This window comes from Crassostrea angulata, chromosome 4 (genome assembly GCF_025612915.1).
Source record: "Crassostrea angulata isolate pt1a10 chromosome 4, ASM2561291v2, whole genome shotgun sequence".
NCBI classification, from domain to species: domain Eukaryota; kingdom Metazoa; phylum Mollusca; class Bivalvia; order Ostreida; family Ostreidae; genus Magallana; species Magallana angulata.
In genome coordinates this window covers 41,879,639-41,901,988 of record NC_069114.1, presented here as the reverse complement: position 1 = coordinate 41,901,988, position 22,350 = coordinate 41,879,639, and the positions used below count along the sequence as shown (strand labels likewise).

General features: G+C 33.2%; 3 protein-coding genes across 4 annotated transcripts in view; 1 reads left to right on the top strand and 2 right to left on the bottom strand.

The window, feature by feature from the left end:
• LOC128179800 (uncharacterized) overlaps window positions 1-12,261 on the bottom strand; it is a 31,883-nt gene extending 19,622 nt beyond the window's left edge. The window contains exons 1-2 of one of the 2 annotated variants that reach the window (XM_052847408.1): window positions 11,973-12,261; window positions 10,661-10,891 (exon numbers count right to left, since the gene is read on the bottom strand). In XM_052847408.1, the coding sequence (XP_052703368.1) occupies window positions 10,670-10,891; window positions 11,973-12,191 (441 nt within the window). In that variant the 5' untranslated portion in view covers window positions 12,192-12,261 and the 3' untranslated portion in view covers window positions 10,661-10,669. Of the gene's footprint in view, window positions 1-10,660; window positions 10,892-11,972 lie in introns of those variants that run through there. The other variant, XM_052847409.1, reaches the window with a different exon arrangement.
• LOC128179799 (uncharacterized) lies at window positions 7,823-10,031 on the bottom strand. Its single transcript, XM_052847406.1, has 2 exons — window positions 9,520-10,031; window positions 7,823-8,499 (listed from the first exon to the last, which is right to left on the bottom strand). Exons 1-2 carry the CDS (start codon window positions 9,907-9,909, stop codon window positions 8,113-8,115), a joined length of 777 nt encoding a protein of 258 aa, XP_052703366.1. The 5' UTR covers window positions 9,910-10,031; the 3' UTR covers window positions 7,823-8,112.
• Window positions 12,262-12,269: 8 nt separating the features above from the next.
• Window positions 12,270-22,300, top strand: LOC128179801 (uncharacterized). Its single transcript, XM_052847410.1, has 8 exons — window positions 12,270-12,811; window positions 13,967-14,221; window positions 14,576-15,082; window positions 15,175-15,384; window positions 16,010-16,256; window positions 18,406-18,543; window positions 19,821-19,931; window positions 20,059-22,300. The coding sequence occupies exons 1-8, from the start codon at window positions 12,346-12,348 to the stop codon at window positions 21,977-21,979; spliced, it is 3,855 nt and encodes a 1,284-aa protein (XP_052703370.1). The 5' UTR covers window positions 12,270-12,345; the 3' UTR covers window positions 21,980-22,300.
• Window positions 22,301-22,350: the final 50 nt, after the last annotated feature.

Here is a 22,350-nt window from a genome sequence, read left to right as displayed (position 1 = left end):
CTTTTTTAATAATAACTTCATTTTAAAAACTATTGCAGTTTCCTGCAAGTTTGTGTTTTTCATCAGCTCCTCTTCTCTTATAATTCACATTACAGCAACAAAAACTAGCTATTGTGTTTCTGATAATTTTCAGCTAATTCTTTAACAGCTAGTACACTCTGAGAAAAGTGTATGTCCATTCATATGTTGTTCAGTTATCAGTGAAGTTAATTGCAGACCTTTTTTTATAGAAAGACAGGTGTGATATCAGATGTGTATATACCCCACCAAGCCCTCAGGCTGTGTAAGCCTTAATTCACACCTGTGTGATTGTCTCTATTTAATCATGCGTAAAGTCCAGCAAGCTCTTTTACTATTATGCAATTAAACAATGGACTTGATTAAATGCTTGCTTTTCATTTTAAGAACAGTTAATAAACATGATAAACATTCAATTGAAGAAAAAAACTGATATGCATTTCCTCTCAGTAAATGTGATGGGCTGGGTTGATTCAATCTTTATAGATAAAACTAAATTGACTTGGGTAATTAGTTTGTCTTTTGAGTTATCATAATGTTTGTTTTTGGTGCAAAGCATATGATATAAAAAGAGAAATTATGTATATTCCCGCTTGTTTTTGAATCCACCATGATTCAAAATGGCGACCTATAGTGATAGTTTCGTATTATTATTAGTACTAATATTTTATTACATACTGCAAGATCAGTGAAATAATATCCTTTATTTAATTAAATTGGTTTTTTACACAATGAAACACTAGTAAATTCATCCTGTAATTACTGAATACAGTTTTTAAAAGTATTTTTCACTCTACTTGGTAGCTGTGATATGATTGGTCAGATTTCAAACTTGATCAATAGCGGAATTTGATTGGTTGATATCATTTTCACTCATTTTAAACATGAAGAAGGACAACAGCACTGAGGGTCTTCATTCCTGGATTATCAGAGTTTTTGTGTAAAGTTTAGTTAGATTTCCATGTTAAGAATGATCTGCATCAATGATAATTACATACAGAGAAAGTCCTGAGTGATGGGCTCGGATATATGTTCGTATTTTTAAATGATGGCTGCCCAGATTTGCTGGAGGAAATCATTGTGAGGAATACCATGGTAAGTTTTTGATAATTTACTGAATATATATCTATAGGAACAAGATAATTTTATTGGATTGCTATCAGCTGATATAAATATTTTAGTAAATCAACTGTAACACAGGGATTTTTACCAGTAAATTTAAATTCCCAAGATGACAACAAACAAAATGGCGGAACTTACTGGGCATAGTGTGATAAGTGTAAAGATAATGTTCAATGTCTCAAGACTGTCTTCTATTTTTGTATGTAAACTATCTATACTGACAAGATTATAAATATACATCAATATAACAGAGGTGAAGCACTGCTCATGCAGCTATCAGTTTAACTAAAGTAATTAGATCATTTTGTTTTACACAGATTAAAAATTCAGAACTTAATGATCTTTATAGCGAAATATAAACTGCTGTGATAACTGTTATATATTTTTGATATAATTACAGACTGTCCAATTTACAAAGAAGACAAGAAAGACATGCAATGGCATATGCAGCAACTTGACTACACATCCTGTTAACCTCCTGTCATCACCTGCCTTGATCTACTGATACCACCCCCATCCCTGGAAAAAATCTCTGGACTCATTTCTACCAGCAACACCAGGGCATATTCATTGAATATTATTCAATATATAGTAATATGCTCAGTCCATGTGTGATGATATGTGATTTTCGTGCATGCACTATTCAGAACAACCAACACCCAACTTATCCATAGATTATCCCACAAACAACTTAGGACCAGAGCTGGGAACAATGACTTATCTTATGCCATATTTTTTTTTTAAATTCATATATCGATCACATTAGTTTTGTATTTTGTAGTTTTTCTTTCACAAACTGAATTTTTCTAATTTATACATGATGTATAGTAGACAAAGCCATGTTAACTACCATGATTAACGAATGAACCTAGCTGGAATTTTATTTATTGATGGTAGATTTTTTTCAGTCTTGGTGAAATGATATAAAAAACTGTCAGCACTTAAATAATGTATTTAAAATTAAGAATTTGATAAAATTATGTTTCATTTTATCTTAAACCAAACAAATGTTCAAAAGGGTTTCTTTCATAAACCACTATTTTTCAGTTGTTTTTAATTCTTAATTTGGTAAATATGTACCTTCGAAAAGTGTCAAATAAGCTGTTTGCATACTGCATACCTGGTATTTTGTTTCTCATAATAATCTCCCTAGTAACCACACTATTAAATAACTAAAATTATAAATTATATCAATTGTAATGTACAAGACATTCAGGTATGAAGTATGGGGGGATTTAAATTTACATTTAAAAAATTGAATAAATATGTATCCCCCCCCCCCAAACTTTTTGTGACCACGTTACAAAAAGCATAAGAGGGGAATGCCCCCCCCCCCCCCCCCCACACACCACCAAACAACACAGATTAGGATTTTCATGAAATCTAAGTTATGAAAACACTATGCTACAACGTACAACCCACACCCACAGAGATTAGGATTTTCATTATTATGAGAAGTTGTCCTTTCTTGTCATTTTTCTTTTTGCTTTTTAAGATTTTTGGATGAATCGCCCCCCCCCCCCCCCCCCCCCCCCCCCCCCCTCAACAACAATGCTATGTGCCTATCATTTTATTGTGCTGCTATGTAATGAAAAAGAAAATAAGTTTATCGGTAAAATCAATTCAGAAAAAAAGGTTTTCATGTTAGCATATACATCATGATGCTGAATTATTAGTGTTACTATGCTAAAAGATGTTACAATTATGTGTCATATGATTATCTAATATAAGAATTATATTTTGATGGCATCAATTCTTATCTTAAAATCTTAATTTTTCATAAAAAAATAATCAATTTGCAATAATTATAAGATTATAATATGTAAATGAAGAACTTCAATGCTAAAATGCAAGTGATACCTTATTTATACCTGAAATAATGCATTTTTTACCTATAGATGTAGTATAATGGTATTTTTAGTTTACCTTAAATGTATCTAAATCTATAACTATAATGTAACTCAAAGTATAACTATAATGTACCTTAAAATGTAACTCAAATGTGCCTAAATCTATAACTATAATGTAACTCAAAGTATAACTCTAATGTACCTTAAAATGTAACTCAAATGTGCCTATATCTATAACTATAATGTAACTCAAAGTATAACTCTGATGTACCTAAAAATATAACTAATATGTGCCTTAATCTATAACTATAATGTAACTCAAAGTATAACTATAATGTACCTTAAAATGTAACTCAAATGTGCCTAAATCTATAACTATAATGTAACTCAAAGTATAACTATAATGTACCTTAAAATGTAACTCAAATGTGCCTAAATCTATAACTATAATGTAACTCAAAGTATAACTCTAATGTACCTTAAAATGTAACTCAAATGTGCCTATATCTATAACTATAATGTAACTCAAAGTATAACTCTAATGTACCTTAAAATGTAACTCAAATGTGCCTAAATCTATAACTATAATGTAACTCAAAGTATAACTCTAATGTACCTTAAAATGTAACTCAAATGTGCCTATATCTATAACTATAATGTAACTCAAAGTATAACTCTGATGTACCTAAAGTGTAACTCAAATGTGCCTATATCTATAACTAAAATGTAACTCATTGTATAACTCTGATGTACCTAAAGTGTAACTCAAATGTGCCTATATCTATAACTATAATGTAACTCAAAGTATAACTATAATGTACCTTAAAATGTAACTCAAATGTGCCTAAATCTATAACTATAATGTAACTCAAAGTATAACTCTAATGTACCTTAAAATGTAACTCAAATGTGCCTATATCTATAACTATAATGTAACTCAAAGTATAACTCTAATGTACCTTAAAATGTAACTCAAATGTGCCTAAATCTATAACTATAATGTAACTCAAAGTATAACTCTAATGTACCTTAAAATGTAACTCAAATGTGCCTATATCTATAACTATAATGTAACTCAAAGTATAACTCTGATGTACCTAAAGTGTAACTCAAATGTGCCTATATCTATAACTATAATGTAACTCAAAGTATAACTATAATGTACCTTAAAATGTAACTCAAATGTGCCTATATCTATAACTATAATGTAACTCAAAGTATAACTATAATGTACCTTAAAATGTAACTCAAATGTGCCTAAATCTATAACTATAATGTAACTCAAAGTATAACTCTAATGTACCTTAAAATGTAACTCAAATGTGCCTATATCTATAACTAAAATGTAACTCATTGTATAACTCTGATGTACCTAAAAATATAACTAATATGTGCCTAAATGTATAACTTAAGTATACCTTTATTTGTTCTTATTTAAAAACATAACTATTTTGTAACTTTTTTATAACTATTTTGTGCCTGATCTTGATTTCTTTTATGAAATAAATTGTTGATAGTTATATTTTAGTCATGACTTTTTTGTACCTAATTACAGAGTTACAAAAAAGTCATAACTAAATGATGCAACTTTGGAACCGAATAGAAGTAGTGGTTCCAAAGTTGCATGACTTAGTTATGACTTTTTTGTAACTATTTAAGCCTTCAAAAGTCATGACTTTTTTGTAACTTTTTTTGGTATGGGAAATGTTATTAACAGAACTTTGTATATATTACACTGCTGTTAAGATATTTTTTTTTTTTGGTTTGTAAAAAAAACCCCAATAATATAACTATCATTAATTTATGAAATAAGTATCATAAACTTGTGGAGTCCATGACGTTGGCTCATAACAACAAGTATATAATGTCTAATGTATGATTAAGTTATCTGACATTGATCTTTTTATCTATAGTTACTCACATTCTGGGATTCTGTGAAACTGTTGAAGTGCTCTAAGGAACTTATAGCAATAATATAATAATTGTTCTGTTCACAATTAGAAGTATCTGAAACATTTTCTTCAAAAGAAATAAACTACATATCATATGAACAAATATTTACCATTATTTTATATTCTACATGTATCATTCATTCTATTTACAAATTATTGTTGTTTAAGCATGGTAAACTAAAACAACTTTTTTTGTACATACCTATGTGTTTATATAGCTGTGTTTCTATGAAATTCATAGCAAAGTTGCAGGTGCTTGTATTCACTTTGAATTGACAATTTGTTTTATTATTTTGTTTATATGTGCTACTTTGTTTACCAAATAGATTTATCCTCATTTGAAGTTTACCAACTTGTGTATGAATGGAGCATGAAATGCTTAGGACGGTGTAGTTATTGCATTTTCCTTTTTTATATTTCTTTTATTTTTTATCAATTGTGAAATGAATATTACACCCTTCAGCTTTGGTGCTTTAAATGTATTTTTCCCTTTCCTTTTTTGCATGGATATTTCTTTATTTTCACTAGGTCCATTAAGAAAGCTAAATCAGCTACATGTATTTCATTTTTAGTGTATCAAAATAATATTTTGATCTTTAACACAGTTTTCAAATACAAGTCTTACACATCTTAATGTTAAATCAAGGGTTACAATTAAGGGTTGTGTTTTTGGGGACTTAAAAAAGGTTTTATGGAGGGAAAACCTCATGTCAATTATTTGATACTGATTTTGAAAGAGATTTCTCACAAGAATAATTTGTCTTTTTTTTTGACATTTTTAATTATGATATTAAAATTTCTACATTAAAAAAAAATTACATTGATTAAACTTGCATTTTTAGAATTTTTATGAATATGTAAAATAAATTTCATGAATCTGCTATTGTTTTAAGATTGAAACCAACTGTGAACAAAATGTTGCATACAAAATTTTTTTTTCAAACTTACATAAGCACATGTTGTACTATTTAAGATCTTCTTTGGTTTTGACAGTCTTTTGAAGGGAGGAGATTTGTTAATTGATTGTACTTAAATGTTACAGAGTAACACAAAAAGAAATGTTTGAGCTGTCTGTAATCACTATGTATACGTGCTTGGCTGTTGTATTTTAGATTTTTTTATCGCTATATTGGTTACTATGGCAGCATGTTGTAATCTTTGTTATATAACTGCTGGAAAATAAAATTGATTCAATATTAATTACATTGTATTTTGTTTTTAGCTCACCTGAGCTGAAAGCTCCTCTGCTACTCTGATCACTTTTTGTCTGTGGTTCGTCTGTCTGTCTGAAAACTTTTCATATTTTTAACATCTTGTCAAGAACCATGGGCCAATTTCAACCAAACTTGGCACAAAGCATCCTTAGCTTAAGGGGATTCAAAGTTGTGAAAATCAAGGATCACACCTTTTTGCATAGGGAGATAATTAGGAATTTATGAAAATTTCGAGAAATGTTCAAAAATCTTCTAACGAACCATAAGACCAGGAAAGCTGAAACTTGTGTTGAAGCATCCTCAGGTAGTATAAATTCAAAGTGTGAAAATCATGATCCCCGGGGTAGGGTGGGGCCACAATGGGGGGGGGGGGGTCAAAGTTTAACATAGGAACATATAGAGTAAATCTTTTAAAAATTTAATCAGCCAGGAAAGCTGAAACTTGTGTGGAAGCATCCTCAGGTAGTATAGATTCAAGATTGTGAAAATAGGGGTAGGGTGGGGCCACAATGGGGAGGGGGGTCGAAGTTTTACCTAGGAATATGTAGAGTAAATCTTTAAAAATCTTCTTTTCAGAAACTAATCAGCCAGATGATTCTTTATAATTGTTTAGACTTTGGCCCCAGAACAATTCTTCAGCCTCACAAGAAGGTTCAGAACTTGATGTAGGTTTATATCACATATATAAACAATTGTTAAGGATCTTTTTGAGAACTGCAATACTCAACATGTGATATGACTATAAAATCATCCTGTTAGAAAAGGGACTAATGATTATAAACATAAGAATATCCGGGGGGGGGGGGGGGGGTGGATTTTATTTATACAGGATCTACATGTATTATAGTACATTGTCCAGATAGTTTGTATTATGACTCCATTAAGCTGATTTTATCATACCTTTTGTTCCTCAGGTGAGCGATGTGGCCCATGGGCCTCTTGTTAATGATTAGGGGGGAAAAATATACAGTCAAATATCAGTAAATAATGTTAAATTTGTTTCTTTCAGGTGAGGGAGGTTTTCAAACAAACAAGAAAGAAAATCGATCCAAAAAAACTTAAATTTTACAACACTGTTTCTGGACTTTTATTTTGGAAAAGGGGGGGGGTGTGAATAAGTGGGGTGTTTGACTACAAATGTTATATGAGATTTCCTGGCTACAAGTATTTAAAATAAATGTGCTTGTATATGCACGAATCTTGACTTTAAAGTCTTCAGAATTCATGGCTATTTAAAATTCTTATCCAAGTACATGTGAAAAGAAGTAAACAAAATACAACCTTCCCCCATACCCGTGTTGTTTTTTAAACTGTACATATTGACCTTTAGAAAAAGAGCTAAATATAAAAATCAAGAAAAATCCCAAAATTTTAAAGGCAAAATATATGATTTTTAAAAAACTAAATAATAGTTCATAGCTTATCAAATCAAAGCTTTTTATTAGGTAGATCTGGATGGTTATTTTTTTTTTACCATCCAGCCTCTTTAAAAGCTTATGGTTATGAAAGTCTGCTATCACAAAGATGTTTTACAAAGCTTATAAAGCACCTGTCCCCCGAAAAACGTCTAATGATGAAAAACCAACCGTCAAATGCATTAGAAATGAAAGCGTCTTAGTTTTGTTTCTGAGCACACAGATTCAAAACAAGAAACGAAAGATCAACCGTTCACCAATTTATTTATGAATATACATCAATAGGCATATGTAAATATTTTGAAATAATCAAGGACACAGCATGTCATGCTAAAGTATACGAGACACCACATCAACATGTTTTATCACAGGTCTCCAATATCAAAATCTCACCACATATCAACATCATTTTCATTATGAGACGAAATGCATGTGTGGCATCATACGCCACAACATCGAAAATCCACAATGAAAAGAAACTCACAAAGTGAAAAATCTACGCAGCATTATCACATAATACCAATGCACGAAAGTTTCACTTTTATTGGAACGAAAAACATTCACCTATAGCTTGCAATCCAACCACAAACGCAAATGACCGCCAATTCTGGACAATCTTAGGCGGGACGTGAATGATCTTTGTCGCTCCAAAACCGCTCTGAACAATAGCTTCATAAATAATTGTAGAGTAGATGGAGTTTCCTTCTTCCTTATCACAGTATCCTGGGGCAGCGGCACCATGCCTAGTGCTGTGATGTAACTGCATTGCAATGGCAATTTGGTTATTGTTATGATTTTTGTACTCCACTTTGCTCATGATTTGCCCATTTGTGACGTTCGCTGTTGTGATGGAGATCTTGTTATTCATCTGATGTGGACGAGAGTCTAAAGCATCCAAGGACTCATCGGATGTTTTAGGGGTAGCAGTCTGGTCAAATAAAATTAAAAATTTAAAAAAAAGAAGAGAGAGACCAGTGAAGGTTTTATTACTTGTTGTAATGAAAATACATGTATCAGTACACAGAAACTTGTGCGGATTAATCAGTTTGTCTAAAGGATGTGCCTTAGTTAATATTTATATACTTTATTACAGAATGCATGGCCCACATAGTAATCTTTAAGTTTACAATACATCTAAATATACTTCAATAATTAAAATTGACATCTTGTCTCAATAAAAAATGAACTGTATAGTTGTTTTCTATTAAAGTATTGATTTAGAAGCACTTTATATGTCGTAAAAAAAATCATCACCTTTTTTGTTCAGGATAGAAAGAATTCAAAAAAATATGCATGTATGTTTGTTTTTTTAACAGACCAAAACCCTTTGTCACGTGCACATCTATTTGATGTTGACTTTGAACTTGTGCAAAAGAGCAGTCAAAATTTTACAAGAGCAGGCTACGTTCAAACTACTTAGGGCTCTCTATTTTCTAATAACTCAATATGAAGAAAAAACTATTCGAATATTTAAAATTGTATACTACATGTACCCACTGAAATAACTGACATATTGTTGTTACTGCCTCATACAATGGTAAAACATGTTACAAATACAATGACCCATATCAGTGTATCGTTTTGTTAATTAGATAATGTAGGTTTATACATATATTAAGTTATTGATTATCAATATTGTTGAACTGTTATAAGGAAAATAGCTCGATTTTTTCTACCTAGATCCCCTGCGTGAAAACTTTGTATATTATGCAGTTGAAGAGACACCTTCACCATGCATAATTTAGACATTTGTTTGATTCCCAGTATCTGGCGTTACCTATAGCTTGATTACGAGTTTTTGCGTCTTACATGTACTAGCATGTTGTCTCTTGATCACCATCTTCATTGCTTTGCATAGATATATACATTTATGTACACGATTTTTATTTTTTTTTACTGAAATTTTATATTAAAAAAATAAGAATTCGCAAAGCGTCGGTATACGTACCGTTTTAGCAGCACCATTTCTCTGGAACACTTTCAAGGCCGCCGATGCCACTCTATTACGCGGAGCCCAGCGGGTCAGGTTCATCAGCTTCATGGAGTACCGGCACCCCGGGGCCTGACAGTGGAGGGTCCCCCCGTCCCCGTGCTTGTTCCTCAGGGGGAACTTGATGCGCCACTCCCGGGACGTCTTGTCCCTCAGCTGAATCAGGCATTCCTCGCAAAACGTGTGGCCGCAAGGTAAGATCCGGGGCTTCCGGTAATATTGGCAGCAAATACGGCACCGTAGAATGGAATTATAATCCAATATGTCCTCCCCCTCGTCACTTTCCTCGTGGCCGGAGTCTCCCTTGTCACTCATCCCGGGGGTAAGAGACAGGGCCGTCCGGTTCATGCGATGTTTGGCGTGTATAAGCTTTCTCACAGATCAATCCGCCTCCTATTGTTGCAGACTCTGATAAACTGTGTAGTCGGCGGTATTGATTGTTTGATCAGCGCCAGCTGAGAGATTACTTCATATGTCGAAAGCATCTTCATCGCAGGAAGCGCTCAGTTACCTTATATTGTACACCTTGAATCGATGTCTGGTTTGCAACGTATACAGCATTATTTGTTACACTTTGCTCATTTAGTAGAAAATAGCCAGTCATTAAGTCTTCTGATCAACCGGCTAGAAAGCCATAAAATCTTAAATTCGACGGATACATAAACGTTAGCTTAAGGGGCCTTCAGGCGCATGAGATAGATAAGTCTATTTACTATATATATAGACAACGAAAAGCACAAATCGAGCAAGAATATAATGCTAAATGTATGATAGTTATTTTCTAAGGTTTGAACATTTATATGTTAGTGGTCATCATTGTGTGGAAGGTAGAGAGGTCACGTGTAATCTGTATACATGTGACAATCAATGCAACATCTCTCCGAATCGAACACCTCTTTTACTTTTTGGGACTCGGACGCAACGCCTCGTCTTCTATGCACTTTAACAATACTGTAGACAGTCAATAACTACCCCTATAAGTAATGATATTGTAATCGCTTCCAATCTCTATAATAGTATGCATTTTGTTAAATGCGTCGGCCTTTTGGATATTTTAAATACAAAAACTCTTAAAGAAATCAAACAAAATGTACTTTTATTCACTCTCCTACAATCCAATGCTTCTTAGAACTTCGTTTTCTTTTTTCTCTTTAAGTAAACCATCATAATGAATATAAGGGCGTGTTTGACTAAGGGCTGTATCGCTACAGCTACCGCTCATCAGACAATGTTTTAAGTATAGCGCTAAAGTCACGTGGGACTGACGAAACACGATGGGAATATCCTCGTACAGCTGACCAGTCAGTTTGAAAATATGTTTCAAAATCTCCTACATAAATGAAATGAAAAAAAACACCTTAATTCATTAATACTAAGTGATATTATACCGGGAAATCATTTGCATAAATCAGAAAAATAGCTTAATTCGTTCTAAGTAATATTATACCGGGAAATCATTTGCATAAATCAGAAAAATAGCTTAATTCGTTCTAAGTAACATTTCACCGGGAAATTCAGAATCAATTACCTAAAAGTTATACCGTATTTAAATAATTAAAAAAAATTCTAAATAAAAAAAGAATATTATCGAAACAATAGAATAAACAATGATCGACCGCTTTACTTTTATAACTGTTTGAACCACTTAAAAGCTTTCCACTGTTCATAATTACATCTCTGTAATTCATATAAAGTGAGTACCTGTAATTCTGTATTACCGGTAAGACATTTACGTAAGAGTCTGAGTGAGGAAAATAGATTTAACCATTCATTCCGTTGCTATAATTCTAACGATCAATCTCAACAAGATCACGAGATGTACGTTTGTAAAGTTCATCAGTATAAAAACGGTGGGTTTGACATGGGGGGGGGGGGGGGTTATCGGTGTTTTACAGCACCTTTTCCCCCATAGTAGTTTTCCCACAGTAAAACTAGCTATATATTTTAAAAAGGTGGGTTTTACATTAGAAAATCACCGGTATTCTGCCTTTGTATGATGATTATTTGAGCTCACACTGGCAGAATTTTTTTTTAAAGAAACTTACCATGGTAAGATTGAATGACTTTACCATGCGCGACACTAGAGTTTTACGTACAGAAGGGGGAGGGTTGGTAGGAATAATCTGGGTTCTTTTTAGGGGGGATTTGGGAGGTTGTTCAGTGAGGTTTTTGGTACAGGTCCGAACCCTTCTAGATCCGCGCATGTGCAGCAATACTAATTTATAAATGTGGTTTGTGATTTATATATCAGATTTAAATGTATGAATGCATAAAAAATATTTTATGCACGGGCAGATGATTTATTGTTAATGATATTTTGGAGATGCGACACACAACGCAAATTCAGAAAGTTTTCAAAACCTTATAAACAACACCAATTAAAGAATTCTATACAAAAACAATTTACTTACCTTCATAACTCTCTTGTTTGGAACAATTAAAAGAAACTTTGTTCGATTGGACTTTATAATACCGGTAAGACTTGCAATATATGCATCTTCTTTGGCGATGTAAAAAGATATCGATGGTGTCTTCTCCTGTAAATCTATGAGAACCCGTCGATTTCTGAAGTCATTGACATCTGTAGGATCAAACAGCTCTCTACTGTAAATAACAGTTCCTTCTTCCATGTTCACTCAGCTGTAAATATTGTAAACAAATTCCATGCGTGGCAACCAAACATTGCAGCGTGATAGAATCGCGCTAAATGACGTCGTTCTTTCATTTGTTACGTCATTTACTATATATTATGATGTCATAATTTACCGATTTTTTTCTGACGAGATGCAATCTGAAAGCAAAGAAAAAATGGAACAGGGGATCAAAAATGGGTTTTCTGTGTACAATAATGACAATACACAAAAACCTACTATGGTAAAATATTTTTACTTTGATAAAGACGGGCGACAATTATCAGAGGAGGATGTACAGAAGCTAAAGATAAATGTGAAAGGCAACGTTGTGCTTTCTTCGGGCCTTGCAGGAGCACCCATCGATGGAAATTTCTTAGACTCGCAAGGAAACTCCTTTGAAAATGGTACCCAGAAAACAACACCCCAGCAAACTTCTGTTATAAAAACCGAACCTGTTAGACAGAGGTCTGTCATTCCAAACTTCCAGGCAAGTCATAATGGGCAGATTTACCTTGTTACCCCAGATGGCGGATTAAGACCTGCTGAAGAAAGTTCTGAAATAAAAACCGAACCTGATGACCAAGAGAAGAAAAATACTACGGAGAAAGTTATGCCAGGTTTGATCTTAATTTATGGTTTGAAACGTGAATTTTTCTATTATTCCAAAAAGTGCTTTTAAAAAATATTTTAAAAAATCCTTATTTTCAATCTAGGCCAAACTTTTTTATTTAAGAAATAAAATACGAGTTTTCGTGAATGTTGCAGAATAACCTCCGAGGTCGAGAAATGTTGTTTTGAAATATAAAAGCCGAGGCTTTTATATTTCAAACAACATTTCGAGACTGAGGAGGTTATCCTGCAACATTCACGAAAACAAGAACTTTATTTCTATTCTACTAACAGCCCAGTATTTCTACAGATCGTTGAGAGATGATCTATAAGGTCATTTTGACGGCTGTTCCGTGTAACCCCAACGGTTTTGTTAGTAATGTTTACATGTGTATCCATGCAGACGACAGACATTTTCTAAGGATTTTAATAATCTTCACTTATTCATAAAATATCTTTGAATCACATTCCTAATATTTTAAGGGCAATTTAATACGATTATTACTACTACACATTTTATATTTTATGTAAAAACACGCAGTGAAAATGTGCTAGGGAGGTCCTATGACCAGCCGCATTGATCTCTTAAAAATAAAGATTTGAGGCAATACACATTGTTTTGACTGGAACTAACAGGTGAAATTGACATGGTTTTAAAACTTTTTACGGTTTGAAGTTGTACTTCCATGATCAGTGCGAGACAAATAGGTATTTCTGATCTGATAATTTACTGATGACGTTCGTGGTATATTGCAGAATAATGTCCGCGGCATCTCTTTATTCTCGGCAATAACTGTAGTAGAATGTGAAGTATTTTCTTAATATATGAAAATTACCAAAATGAATTATTAGCTTTGAAATAAAATTTATCAATGATTTAATACAATATGTATATTTTTATTGCCATAGATCAACATTTTTTGCCAAACGTTTTGAAAAAAAAAACTATAATTTATTTCCATTGCCTAATGCAAGCCATTTGCAGATCTATCATCTATAAAAAAACTGCATACAGCGATGTTATGCATACAAATTTTCATAACGTTTACGCACGTTACTCAATTTGTATATGCACACACCGCTGTATTTTTCAAAAAATCATGATTCATTGCAATAATAATCATACTAAGTTTATTTATTCCCTCTGTTAATACTCTTTGCAGGAACTAACATAGAATACCGCAACCGTGGAACAAACCATCTGAACAGAAATGGAAAAATAAAGAGGCCGATGAATGCTTTTATGCTGTGGGCAAGAGAATTTCGAGGCAGATTGGCAGAGCAGATGCCCAATGCTTCCAATGCTGAGATCAGTGTGGGGCTTGGACAAGTGTGGGCTAATCTTCCCACACCTGAGAAACAACATTTCTACCTTGAGGCAGAGCGAGTGAAAAACCAGCACAGGAGAGACTTTCCAGGTACTGGTGGTTGACAAATGGTTGAATAGGCCTACTGTACATTATTGAATGCCATACTTTGTTGAATTTTAAGCTCACTGTCTCCCTGGTATGGGAGATAACTCTCAAATGGTGAGAGTACCATGTTATTTCAGTCCGATTAAGATTCACCCCACTAAATTAAAATATATGCTAAAACAGTCTAAATTTCAATTAGAATCAAGATTTAAAAAAAAGAAAATTAACATCAAGAAAAACCAAAAAATCTTTAATGAATGTTGAGACAAATATGTTATATTAAAATGGTGATGCATGGGGATTAAAAAGGTAAAATGAGCTTAGCCTTTACAACACTGATCAATTTTGAATTATCAGGTTGGATATATCAACCAAACATCACAAAACGTCAGAACTCGAAAGACTCTCAGCACGCTCGCATGTGGCAAAGGTTTGTAACCAACAAGGAAGCAGACGGCAAAGAACAAGGCATGGAGACAAAATTTCGACCAATTGCTCCAGCACCTCCAGACAGCCAGTCTTCTGGTAACATCAGCACAAAGGCCTACTCTACAGGTACGGATGATGATAAATTGTCCCCTCCCAAATCATCTGTCAAAATAGGAGACTCCCAAATGAGTAGCGAAGTAAAATCTAACACAATGACATTAGATGAACAAAAACATCAACAAGACTCTAAGATTGATGCCCAGACCATACAGTCTACTGTGAAACAAGTAATTGTTTCATCAAGTTCTCAGCAAAGGGTTTATAACCATCCACTCCCAGTCTCAACATTCAAAGAATTTAAGCAGGATGTGATGTCATCTGAACAGTTGAAGAACACTGCAACATGTGTCCATAATGGACCCCAGTTACAAACAGGTCAGCAAATTTACTTGTATATAATCCGATTTTACATATGAAATTGATCAGAATTTGCGAATAACCTTTATTTTGTTAATACATCCTTAAAGGTATCAGAAAAGATGTAGCTCCGATTATGTCTACTCATACCCAGCCTGCTCCTGTATCTCGCTCTCACATGATGTACAGAGACCCAGTAGCAATGGCAGCAACTGGAACACAGGTTGACTACACAAGGGGGTTCAGCAAACAACCAATACCAGTCCCTGGATACCAAACCGCTAGACCTGGACGACCCAGTTCTTATGGCTTGAAATATGGTATGCATATATTACTCATATAGCCATTACTTTGAGGAAACAGTCTAAATTATTGTTTAATATGTAATTTTAAAAAAGAGCTTTTTCATAAACATACTGGAAATAGGTACAATGTATTTAAACTTGTTAGATAACCAAATTTGCTCCTTTTCAGCTGTTAAGGCCAATATGACATTACAACCCTTTATGGTACAGGGTCCTGTATTCTTTCAACTGGGAATTTTTTATCAAAACATTGCTCTTTTGGAAAAAATCGTTTTACAAATATGGCTCAATGCAAGTTAGCAAAAAACAAATAGTTTATACAGTTTTCTTTATTTTCATTTGCATATTAATATGTGTTAAATCATTAAATTAATGTTTTCATCATAAAACCATACTTAACAGAACATTAACTCTGACATTTTGATTGACATATATAAGGATGCCTCATTCAGCATAGCTGCAAAGTCGGCATCCTATCTTTTATAACACAATACTAAACAGTTATTTTGGGAATTTTTCAATTAGATTTTGAGGAAAAACAGCCAGATTTCAATTGGGAATGGATCCTTCTACACTACCCGCATTTAACAACATTTTTTGATAAATGTAAATGTGTTTCCTATACATTATATTTCTATAGATTACACACCACTGTCCAAGATCAGTTCATTTGTTCCCATGACAAGACCAAGGGTTTCATCCACAGTTGTTACACCATCGACAGGACAAGTCAATCAACAACATCCACAAAAACTCCTCACTCAGGAGACATTGGGAGCACATTTACCAGTAAATCAGACAATGCTGAATCAGTTTGCCCCACATCAAGGGAATGAAACACAGCAGAAAACAAAACAAGCAGTGCACCAAATGACAGCTAATGAAAGGTACATATATATAAAATGAAATTATTTTCAATTGCTACAAAAAGTTGGTAATTTTTTTTCAGTCATTCCTGTGCACTCCTCCATATATCTAACCTGCTGCTTCATGATTTCAATTCTTAAAAAATAGGTGAAAAAAAAGCCATTAAGAGAAAAGATTTAATTGGACATAGTACATGTACAATAAATGTATACAAAAAATAAAAAGCTCAATGTGTAAAGTGTTATTTTGCGCACTTGTGCAGGATATCATATCTAGTATATATACATGTATACAGTGAATACTGTAGAAGCAGATCGATATTTTAATAGCTGCCTTAATTAAATTTTGCTTGATTTTTAATCTAAAATGATAATTCTTGAATAAAATTTAGTCCCTAAAGAATAAAACTGCTCTTAATTTTTATATAACCTGCATTGATAGAATGTTTTAAGTTTTCTTTTGACAAATAACAAAAGCAATTAGCAAACTAGAACTGTCCCAATGGGACTAATACCCCCACTAGGCTAATTTCAAATGGGACAAATAATTGAATTGAATAATAAAGGTTTGGAACACATACAAAAAAAAATTTCTAGAATTGTAAAAAAAAATAAAAATTAGTTAACAAAGAAAAATTAGAATCAAAATTGTCAGAATTTCACTGTAAATACATATCTATAACAGTAATACATTTACAAATGTATGTATTTGATGATTTATTTTTTAAATTTAATTGATTTAAAGAAAAACCAACAAAATGACAATAATCCCTCCCTTTGCAGTGAATAGAAATACCGGTAGCCAAGCAATGCTCTTCTGTTGATAAAACTTTCAATATCTTTCTAATAAGAGTCTTGACAGATGCAATTAGTCGTTTCAAATTTTCCTCACTTTCTCCTATGACACAATGGAACTCCATATCAGAAAATTGATCCCATAGGACTATGATTTTCTTTGATTAACTTGTTAAATTTAATAAACTCGCAAAACATTACCATAATTACCATACTATGTAAAAATATGTAATAAAAAAAGAAAATTTAATATTACAAACAATTTTAAAATTGCCAAAACACTACAATCATATCAGTAATTTTAAATTTCATTTAAATTAATGCCCAATAGGGTCTCTTCATCAATTTACTTGACAAATAAATTTAAACAACCTCTAAAAATAGTTTAACTTCTTTATTAATAATTATATTATTTATTTCCTTATAATGATAGACCTTTTGGTTTACAAGAAACAGTTTTAAAATAGCCCCAAAACCATCACCCATATTACAGATTATCAATTTCTCCTAAACACATGCTCCATCTGGCCATGGCTCAGATAATGGCTCCCTTGGGACAAATGAATTCAGCCACACTTGTCTTTGATGTTCTTATTAGCTCCTAAGAATTTACCATTGACAAACAAAAACTTTGCATTGTCAGTTGATAGAATACTAAAAAAAATAATTTTTTTTTAATTAATTAAGACATAAAGACAAAAAACTCCATCTGGATGTATTTATATAAATATATTTTAGAGTGTTTTCTATTAATTAATTAATAAAATCTGTAAGGATTACCTCCCTTACTTTTCAACATTAGTGTACAATATATAGAATAAGGAAAATAAAAACTGTCATAAAATCATTAAATGTTGTCTGATCTTAAAAAAAATTGCAGGTGCACATCTTCAGATGGTGTTCAACATATGTACAAATTTTCAAACTGTTCCATGCAGTAATAAAAAATTCTACAGGGGGGACAAAGTTGCGTCTACAGACAGACGGACGGACAGACAGACGGACAGGGTGAAAGCAATATACCCCCCTAAACTTCGTTTGCGGGGGTATAATAAAAGGATAACATGTATTGTGACCTGGTTCACAGGCCTTAATCAAAATTAAATAAAGTTTAATTCATCTATAATCTCCAATATTTTGAAATGAGAATGCGTTATGAACCATGTACGAACTGAAGAAAAATATAATCACCTGGCCAGGGAGAGTTGACACTCAAAAATTTGTTATACTTTATATCAAATCTCCAGTACTTTGTAGAATGGAATTCAAGATGCTGTATAAAATTATATTCTTTTGGTTCAACTTGTGTATACGAAATCAATGTAATAGAAATATGTTGAATGATGGCATTCTCATATATCGGTCATGATTACAGCCATTCCCCTGACGACCTACAGCAGCCAATAGCCATACCCACACTTCCTAACCTTCCAGACAAGGCTGACCCCCTGTGGCCATTCCCCTTCCCTGGGGTGGAACAAGGGCCACAGACCCATCTCTTGTACCAAGGCAAGTACTTATACAGCATTTTAATGTAGAATCATCCAAAGTGGACTTATGGGTAGCTGATATAATCAACTTAAAGGCAGGCTCAACCCATAAGTGTTTCCATTTATTAGCACATTTGGATTTATTTAGACCTATGTATAACTGTTTTAATAACACTTTATTGTAAATGAAGCAAAGCAAAAGGTTACCACTAAAATTAAGTCAAGTACATTTATGTACATATTTCATAAATAAACTCTATACTTGAAGAAATTGTCTATCAATTTGAATTTAATTTCATTTCCAATTACTTTAAAGTAAAACACAAAAATTAACCCCTCATTTGATTCCATGATAAACATTGGAACATTGATCATGATGTGTTCTTTTTAGTAATGTTTAATAGAACTAACTATAATATTTAACTTGTAAGATTTGTAAAAGTTTTTAACCGGGTTTTCCAAAAGAAAAATCTGATTATTGAAATGGTGAGTGGGCGGCTGACAAAAGGGTACCCTTATTGTACGGATAACTCCTCCTACAGTTTTCAAGATAGGAAGTTGTTCTTTTGTAGATCAATCATACATATATCAGAGGTGTGCATATTGTTAAGATTTTGATTTCTGATAATTTATGAAAAAAATACCAGCTGTTGAACTTAGTCATTTTCTCGCAGAATACTGCATATAGGGTACTCCTATTGTACAGATAACTCCTCCTACAGTTTTCAAGATAGGAAGTTGTTGTTTTGCATATCAATTGTACATATATTATAGATGTGCATATTATTATTAGTAATGTTTAATAGAACTAACTATAATATTTAACTTGTAAGATTTGTAAAAGTTTTTAACCGGGTTTTCCAAAAGAAAAATCTGATTATTGAAATGGTGAAAATGGTGAGTGGGTGGCTGACAAAAGGGTACCCTTATTGTACGGATAACTCCTCCTACAGTTTTCAAGATAGGAAGTTGTTCTTTTGCAGATCAATCATACATATATCAGAGGTGTGCATATTGTTAAGATTTTGATTTTTGATAATTTATGAAAAAAATACCAGCTGTTGAGCTTAGTCATTTTCTCACAGAATACTGCATATAGGGTACTCCATTTCTCTGGATAGGTACTATTAGGTAGTGTTTAGCATTTCAGACTTTGCATGGATTATGGATACAGTTCACATAAAAGAAAGCCTGATTTGCTGTCACATTGACAACTTTCTACTTGTCTAGAATTTTTAATTTATTTGAAAAACACAGTATCCGCATCAGCTCTAAGTTTCCCCCTTTCTTTATTAGGTAGTATTCCCGAAACTCATACCAAGAGTGTTTTATCTGATCCATACGCTCCGTTCTACTTTGATAATTACATCAATCCAGTCAGACCGACGGAGCTGCAGGTTGATGTTAATGGGTATGTTATTTTTAGTTTGGATATATACAATACATGTAAAATATAATTGTTTTCAATTTGATCAAAAAAATTCTTTATTCTGTTCTATGGTTTTAATTATAGAGATGTTTTTTTCCCCCTTTGACAGATGGCAACAATACCTCAATGACGACCATACAAATGCTCCCATCAAACAAACAGCCAGCTATTTCCCCACAGTGAAGCAGTGTCCCAGTGACATTGAAATCTGTCCCTCCCCGGCCTCCCACACCCTCAGCAGAAACCAAATCAAGCCGACCTCTTCGGGGACTGAATTGTCCACATCTACAAGTTCTGATAGGCTCATCAACACATCAAACACGGCAGTGCTTCAGGAAGTTAATACCAATAAGCAACACGGGAGCTCACCATCGTCAATTGAAAAATTAAGTTGTCCGTCCACCTCTCAAGAATCTATGTTGTCAGAAAATCTAGAGAAACAAAATCAGATGGTGGTTATTCAAACAACTGGTAACAACCAAAGGGTAGCTGAAGAGAATGAGATTCATATTACTCCACTGCAGACTCCGTCGGGGCATCATATTGGCACCATGGTTCAAAACTTTGGAAACAATGAAGTGTCAATCAATCCTGTGCATTATGGTGGTGAAAATATGTACCAATGTATACCCCAACCAGCACCTGGTGCATGCCCAAGAAGTCAAGGAAAGGGTGTAGAATTTGGCTCCATTATGTCCTCTGCATTTCACGCCATTAATGGGGACTTGGAAACTTTTGAGAACAACTTGGAAAAGTATCCATTACCTGGGTATAATGAAACTGTGTCATGTGTCTATCCACAGCATGATGTTCCACAATATGTGCAGCCTTCCACATCCAGTGAAAATTTTCAGATGATTTCAAAATATCAAGATGAAAACAACAGACCTATCAAAAAGAGGTCATATAAGATTATCGAGGGGCTGTTGGAAAATGAAGTGTGGATGACACAAAATAGACCCATGAAGGCAGTCTCAGCAACTGAGCAATCATTCAGTGATCTGGAATTCAAAGATGATGCAAAAGCCTCAAAAAGTGATGATGAACTACTGAGGAAAGGAAAGATTACAAAAGATCAAGAACAGGTGCAGGGTATGGAAGAGGAAGAAGATAACACAAATGCACAAGAGCCAATGGTAGAAAGAAATGACATGATTCATTGTCATATAAATGAGTTGCTGGAGACTAATTCTGAGACTGAAACAAATAATACAAACATTCATGAACAGAAAAATTCAACTGCAGCCAATGAAGATAACAATGAAAGTCCTCCAATAAGAAAGGAAGTTGATCTACAGAAATTTGATCAGGAGAAAAAGGGAGATAATTCTGGGGAGGACACTGTGGAAGAAAACAATCAAGAAAATGAATCAGTAGATGAGTTTCTGTCGGGCAATAATGATGAAACTGAAGTTTCCAAGGTAAATACAGAAACTGTAACATGTGAAGAAAACTTTGAGAATAAATCTCCTGAAATTGTTGTAAAAACCGAAGCAGATGATGAGACTGATAAAGGAACTTCTGGTTATAGTGAAGTTGCTGAATCAAAAGAAGAGCTTTCCAAAATTGAGCTGGTGATTGATAATGCAGAAGTTATGTCCCCTTCTAATTGTGAGGAACAATATCTTATTTCAAATGACACTTCTGCAGAAATTTCTGGTGAAATGGAAAATCAGTTACATCAACTGAGCAAGCCTCAATTATCTGAAATCTTGGAGGATGAGAGTTCTTCAGAGATAGATAAACAAAACACATCCGAGTCTAATCATCAATACGAGGAAATCTTCAAATCGGTTCAACTTGTGAAAAAGAACAAAACAAAATATACAATTCTGGATTCTGAAAAAAGCTGTGAGGAAACCAAGCATCATCTAGACTATCCCAACTTAGAATCTGGCGATGCCACAGCAAGTGTGAAGAGAGTTGCTCTTGAAGAGGAGGAACCACTGCCTAGCTTTGTAAAGTCCAGAAACAAGAGACGGCAGCCGTACGATTCCCCCGTCAGGGCATCAAAGCGACTCAGGCATTGACTGCAAATTACCCTAAATAGTTGCACGTCATTTAGTTGAAATTTACAATCATTTATTTGAATACATTGGTATTTGTTTTTTTTACACCACCAAGTGTAACTTTAAATGGATAAACTAGAATGAAATTAACAGTATTGCAATTGAAGATTTACTAGCATGAAAATACGAAGACATTTTACGTAAAAGATAACAATTCTTCTTTGTTTTGACTGTTTGTGTAATAAGTAACAACCAAGCCATTGTTTTGTACACAGAGATTACATGCAAATATGTAAAATAGAATGAATATTTTTAATGTGTTAAATAAAGTTATCTAATTAGCTATGAATATTCCTTAATGATGACACATTTTTTTTAAATCATTCCCACTT